The 6,916-nt window shown below is 40.5% G+C and overlaps 1 protein-coding gene across 1 annotated transcript in view; it reads left to right on the top strand.

The window, feature by feature from the left end:
- Positions 1 to 3,446: 3,446 nt before the first annotated feature.
- niban1a (niban apoptosis regulator 1a) overlaps positions 3,447 to 6,916 on the top strand; it is a 53,054-nt gene continuing 49,584 nt past the window's right edge. Inside the window, exon 1 of the mRNA XM_041792276.1 lies at positions 3,447 to 3,562. Within this exon, the coding sequence (XP_041648210.1) occupies positions 3,508 to 3,562 (55 nt within the window). The 5' untranslated portion in view covers positions 3,447 to 3,507. The remainder of the gene's footprint in view (positions 3,563 to 6,916) is intronic.

The raw sequence follows: 6,916 nt of genomic DNA, 5'->3' as shown, positions 1-6,916 counted from the left end.
GAGGGCACTTTGTCAAGTTTTGTCTATTTAGAGGGCACTTTGTCAAGTTTTGTCTATTTAGAGGGCACTTTGTCAAGCCGAATTGTCTATTTAGAGGGCACTTTGTCAAGTTTTGTCTATTTAGAGGGCACTTTGTCAAGTTCTGTCTATTTGGAGGGCACTTTGTCAAGTCTTGTCTATTTAGAGGGCACTTTGTCAAGTTCTGTCTATTTAGAGGGCACTTTGTCAAGTTTTGTCTATTTAGAGGGCACTTTGTCAAGTTCTGTCTATTTGGAGGGCACTTTGTCAAGTCTTGTATATTTAGAGGGCACTTTGTCAAGTTTTGTCTATTTAAAGGGCACCAATGAGGGCACTTTGTCAAGTTTTGTCTATTTAGAGGGCACTTTGTCAAGTTTTGTCTATTTAGAGGGCACTTTGTCAAGTTTTGTCTATTTAGAGGGCACTTTGTCAAGTTCTGTCTATTTGGAGGGCACTTTGTCAAGTCTTGTCTATTTAGAGGGCACTTTGTCAAGTTTTGTCTATTTAAAGGGCACCAATGAGGGCACTTTGTCAAGTTTTGTCTATTTAGAGGGCACTTTGTCAAGTTTTGTCTATTTAGAGGGCACTTTGTCAAGTTCTGTCTATTTGGAGGGCACTTTGCCAAGTTCTGTCTATTTAGAGGGCACTTTGTCAAGTCTTGTCTATTTAGAGGGCACTTTGTCAAGTCTTGTCTATTTAGAGGGCACTTTGTCAAGTCTTGTCTATTTGGAGGGCACTTTGTCAAGTCTTGTCTATTTAGAGGGCACCAATGAGGGCACTTTGTCAAGTTCTGTTTATTTGGAGGGCACTTTGTCAAGTTTTGTCTATTTAAAGGGCACCAATGAGGGCACTTTGTCAAGTTTTGTCTATTTAGAGGGCACTTTGTCAAGTTTTGTCTATTTAGAGGGCACTTTGTCAAGTTCTGTCTATTTGGAGGGCACCAATGAGGGCACTTTGTCAAGTTCTGTCTATTTGGAGGGCACTTTGTCAAGTTTTGTCTATTTAGAGGGCACTTTGCCAAGTTCTGTCTATTTAGAGGGCACTTTGTCAAGTCTTGTCTATTTAGAGGGCACTTTGTCAAGTCTTGTCTATTTAGAGGGCACTTTGTCAAGTCTTGTCTATTTAGAGGGCACTTTGTCAAGTCTTGTCTATTTAGAGGGCACTTTGTCAAGTCTTGTCTATTTAGAGGGCACTTTGCCAAGTTCTGTCTATTTAGAGGGCACTTTGTCAAGTTTTGTCTATTTAGAGGGCACTTTGTCAAGTCTTGTCTATTTAGAGGGCACTTTGTCAAGTTCTGTCTATTTAGAGGGCACTTTGCCAAGTTTTGTCTATTTAGAGGGCACTTTGTCAAGTCTTGTCTATTTAGAGGGCACTTTGCCAAGTTTTGTCTATTTAGAGGGCACTTTGTCAAGTTTTGTCTATTTAGAGGGCACTTTGTCAAATTTTGTCTATTTAAAGGGCACTTTGTCAAGTCTTGTCCATTTAAAGGGCACCAATGAGGGCACTTTGTCAAGTTTTGTCTATTTAGAGGGCACTTTGCCAAGTTTTGTCTATTTAGAGGGCACTTTGTCAAGTTTTGTCTATTTAAAGGGCACCAATGAGGGCACTTTGTCAAGTCTTGTCTATTTAGAGGGCACTTTGTCAAGTTTTGTCTATTTAGAGGGCATTTTGTCAAGTTTTGTCTATTTAGAGGGCACTTTGTCAAGTCTTGTCTATTTAGAGGGCACTTTGTCAAGTCTTGTCTATTTAGAGGGCACTTTGCCAAGTTCTGTCTATTTAGAGGGCACTTTGTCAAGTTTTGTCTATTTAGAGGGCACTTTGTCAAGTTTTGTCTATTTAGAGGGCACTTTGTCAAGTTCTGTCTATTTGGAGGGCACCAATGAGGGCACTTTGTCAAGTTCTGTCTATTTGGAGGGCACTTTGTCAAGTTTTGTCTATTTAGAGGGCACTTTGCCAAGTTTTGTCTATTTAGAGGGCACTTTGTCAAGTTTTGTCTATTTAAAGGGCACCAATGAGGGCACTTTGTCAAGTCTTGTCTATTTAGAGGGCACTTTGTCAAGTTTTGTCTATTTAGAGGGCATTTTGTCAAGTTTTGTCTATTTAGAGGGCACTTTGTCAAGTCTTGTCTATTTAGAGGGCACTTTGTCAAGTCTTGTCTATTTAGAGGGCACTTTGCCAAGTTTTGTCTATTTAGAGGGCACTTTGTCAAGTTTTGTCTATTTAGAGGGCACTTTGTCAAGTCTTGTCTATTTAGAGGGCACTTTGTCAAGTTCTGTCTATTTAGAGGGCACTTTGTCAAGTTTTGTCTATTTAGAGGGCACTTTGTCAAGTCTTGTCTATTTAGAGGGCACTTTGTCAAGTTCTGTCTATTTAGAGGGCACTTTGCCAAGTTCTGTCTATTTAGAGGGCACTTTGTCAAGTTTTGTCTATTTAGAGGGCACTTTGTCAAGTTTTGTCTATTTAGAGGGCACTTTGTCAAGTCTTGTCTATTTAGAGGGCACTTTGTCAAGTTCTGTCTATTTAGAGGGCACTTTGCCAAGTTCTGTCTATTTAGAGGGCACTTTGTCAAGTCTCGTCTATTTAGAGGGCACTTTGTCAAGTCTTGTCTATTTAGAGGGCACTTTGTCAAGTTCTGTCTATTTAGAGGGCACTTTGTCAAGTCTCGTCTATTTAGAGGGCACTTTGTCAAGTCTTGTCTATTTAGAGGGCACTTTGTCAAGTTCTGTCTATTTAGAGGGCACTTTGTCAAGTTTTGTCCGTATTTCATACCACAACAACAAAAGCAGCGGTAGATCGGAGTGTGTTTGGTCTGGCCACAGGTAGACAGGGTGCCCAGGGTTAGGGTGTGGCCTCTTTTATAGCATGCCATTCCTCTCTCTCTCTCCCTGTTTCAGACTCCATCCACAGCTCTATCTGTGTAAATAAGAGAAAAAACAACAACAACAACATCTTCATGAAAAGCAGCTCTGGAGTAACAATAATCTGAAATTTCTGGTTTAAATTTCTGAAAGCTGCAGGTAAACATCCTGAGTCCACGGCTGCTTCTAAGGATTCTGAGTGCTTTTAATAACGGGGGGCCCGTGATGGTCCTCGTCTGGGGCCTCCAGGAGACTTAGACGGCCCGTGATACTCTGTGAGTGCTGAGGGTCATCATGGTGCTACTGTGGAGGTTAATGGGCGTGTCAAACCATCAGGACACCTTTAACGGGTTTTTGGAAGTCTGATAAAATCAAACTGGACTAACTAGACTCCTCTGACTCCTCTCCTCAAGGCTGATGCCAAAATCAGCAGGGCTTCAGTCAAAAAATGTGACACACACGGGAGTTTTACACTGGGGTTGAAAAAGTGAGCTGGCGTCACTGGGTGACACGGGGGAGGAGGAGGGGGGGGGGGGGCGTGTTTCTCCTCCCTCCTCCTCCTCCCGGAGCTGCAGATCGATGTTCGCTGTTTGTTGGTACCTGAGGACTGAAGCCTACCTGTGGATCCATCATGGGGATCTCTGCGTCCAGTCTGCTGGATGAGACCAAATCCGCCTACATCAAAGGTAAATCCGCTCAGCCTGTCGGCGGTACGGAGCGGCGCGCAGAGGACGCACCGCGCACCGCGTCCTCGCCGCGCTCTCGCCGCCTTTCTCCCCTCTCTCCGCGGCTCGTTTCAGTTCGTTTCATCGGAAACTTCCGCCTCAGGTCCACGCTTCCTCCGGAGCTCTGGGTCTGATTGTTCTTGATCAGAGTAATGGAGGACTGGGTTTGTGTTGATCAGTGCCAGGTGCTTTTTCTTTGCGCTTCAGGGAGTGTTTGCGGAGTTTGTGTCCCAATAATGAGTCTGGTTCAGGTCTGAGAGGATCCTCTGCTCACGAGCTGAGAGTTTCTGTGTCAATAGGCAGCTAGGGATGGGCAGGACACCCAGTTTTGTCTGTAAAGATTTATGTGATATTTCTGATATGTGTTGATGTTTTTACCAAATACTGAGAGAAAAGATGACTTAGAGGAAGAAGCAGCACTAATAACATGAATACTGGCCTCTCTCTCTCTAAACATTTAAAATAATTACAACTCGCCTGCATTTATTGAGTATCAATCAAATATCAATATTAATATCTGTAAAACTGAGGATATAAATATAAAACCACGTCAGGGATCCTGGATCATATCTGCATGTCTGCTGTTTCAAGCCTGAAACTCTGAGCGTTTAAATCGAGGACAGACCTCTGTCATTGATTTGCATTTATAGTCAGCGGTGACTCCTGCATATGGTGGCCCAAACCTCTCCGTTGGAAGCCAGCGACGGGCAGCACCTCCGTATCGATGTCTGCTGTATGCCTAACTGCATGAAAGACTTTAAAGCAGGGGGTCAGACTCAGTCACAGCAGGGACCAGATTCTGAATTAAGGTCTGACCTGAGGGCCTAACAGGGTCAACATTTAACTGTCAACCTCATTTTTCTTCAGTAATAAATTATGGGGACAAAGTTAACAATGATGATAAATGATTTTGAGATTTAAAAAGTCAAAATAATTAGTTAAAAGGCTCAGATTCTGAAATAAAAAGTCAGACTTATTAGTTCTTAAGGTCAAAACATGAAATTAGATGTTAAAAACATGCTTTTAAAAGGCAAACATATATAAAAAAGAAAGTCATAATCATGTTTGTAAGGCAGAAATATGGCTTAAAATTGAAAAAGGTGCACCTAAAAAGTCAAAATATGATATCAAGGTCAAAATAATCAATAGAAAAGGTCAAAATATGAAAATAATAAATTGAAAATGGTCAAAATATGAAATAAAAGTCCAAATAACAGATTGAAGTCATAATTGTGTGATGCAAAATTGAAAATATGAAATGAAAACACAACTTTATTTGTTTCCCCACATTTATCCTGATCTAGTTATTTTAGCTTTCCATTGCTCACATTTTTCTGACTTGAGGATATTTGATATCATCAAAGTTACGTTTACATTTGTATACTGGAGGAAATCTGCAGACCTCACATTTTAGGGCCAGTTATAATAAGAACAGGATATGATCTTGCAGGGTGGGGTGTAACTGCATCACGGGCCGGATTTGGCCCCCGGGCCTTGAGTTGGACATCCCTGCTTTAAAGGATGACAGCGTCAAAGCCCGAGGACAGAATGTTAGTAAGGCTGGGGATGTTGGGATTTTTTTTCTCCATTTTTGCCAAACCAGCCAGAGTTGGCAACTTTTGGGAAAGTGGGCGGAACCAGCGAGGAGTGAGTGAAACCCTCGCTGTTTGCCAGTTCCACTCACTTTCCTTTAAATGACCTGCAAAGATGGAAAAACATTCTAAAAGTAAGTCCAACCGGCAACACCTCCAAAAAATGGAGCCTCACCAACATCCCCTCCTCTGGCCTTGATGATGTCATCTTTTAACTCAGCGTTACTCAACCAAAGAGCCAGACTGCTGAAAAACACAATCTGAGCGGTGAAAAGTGGGAAACACAGCTTGTAAGAGCAATAAAAATAAGTTAAAGGGGGAAAAATAGTTCAAAAGTGGAAAAAAAGAGAGATAAGTGATGAAAAAATGGGCAAAAAGCAGTCAAGAATGGCAAACTAGGGCAAAAAATAGGAAACGAGTGGTATTTAATGGCAAAAGGTAGCTTTAATGGGCGAAAAGTGGTGAAGAAATGGGACTAAAGTGGCAAAAATAGGAAAAAGTGTCAAAAAAGAGTGGCAAAAAAATGGGATATTTTTTTAAAGTGGTATTTAATCTCAAAGACATCTTAATTGGGTGAAAAGTGGGGAAAAAAAGGGCAATAATTTGAATAAATATGGCAAAATGGGACAATTAAGTTTGACAACTCAAGCCTTCTGTATCAGTCTGGGAAACAAACTGATGAATGTGATTCTTTCTGTGGTCAGAGTTTCCCTTTTCTAAGTTTTTCTGGAGGAATAATATTTCAGACTAGATCAAAATTGCAATTTCAGCTGAAATTGTGTGCTGAGAGCTGAATTTTGGAAGAACTGCTGAAAATAGCCAAAAGCACAAAAATAGCTAAAAATAGCATTAAAATTGCATAAAATGACATTAAATAGCTCAAAAAATGATAGAAATAGCTGAAAGTAGCTGAAAATAACCTGAAAATCGCTGAAAGTAACCTTAAAATAGCTGAAAATAGCATAAAAATAGCTGATTTTGGCCTAAAAGTAGCTGAAAATTGCATTCAATGGCTGGAAAATCATAGAAATAGCTGAAAATAGCATAAAAAATAGCATAAAATAGCATAAAATGGCATAAATAGCATAAAATGGCATAAAAGTAGCTGAAAATGGCATTCAATAGGTGAACTTAGAATCAAAATAGCTGAAAGTAGCTTTAAAATAGCTGAATATAGCATGAAATAGCTGATTTTGGCCTAAAAGTAGCTTTAATTGCATTCAATGGCTGAAAAAGCATAGAAATAGCAGAAAATAGCATGAAAACCACCATTTCAACAATTATAAAAGTTAGAAGTGAGTAAAGTCATAGCAGTTGAATGACGAAAACACTGAATTTTTTAAAGTTTAAACGGTGTCGATACGATGAAGTATGAAGGAGGAGATAGCCGGCGCGGGAGAGGGATAATAAAGAAAATGGCGGATGTGAATATCAAAAGACACAAAAGAGCCACATGTTGAGTATCACTGATTTAAAGTCTTAAGAACGATGATGTCATCAAAGCTCATAAAACATTCCATCCTTTCACCCAGATACGTTCATAGCTCCACCCACTGGATCAGACTGTGCTCGGGCACAAAGCAGTGTTACTGATGTGAAGTGTTGGGGGAGGGGATCATGCTCAGGCGTGGTGGGAAACAGTCACACTCTTCTAAACCACGATCACTAGAATAACGGACATTTGATCATTTTATAAAGTAGGACATTCAACAGGACTGAACTT

This window comes from Cheilinus undulatus, linkage group 7 (assembly GCF_018320785.1).
Source record: "Cheilinus undulatus linkage group 7, ASM1832078v1, whole genome shotgun sequence".
NCBI lineage: Eukaryota > Metazoa > Chordata > Actinopteri > Labriformes > Labridae > Cheilinus > Cheilinus undulatus.
Note: the sequence above shows the minus strand (reverse complement) of the source record. Positions and strands in the feature narration are given on the sequence as shown.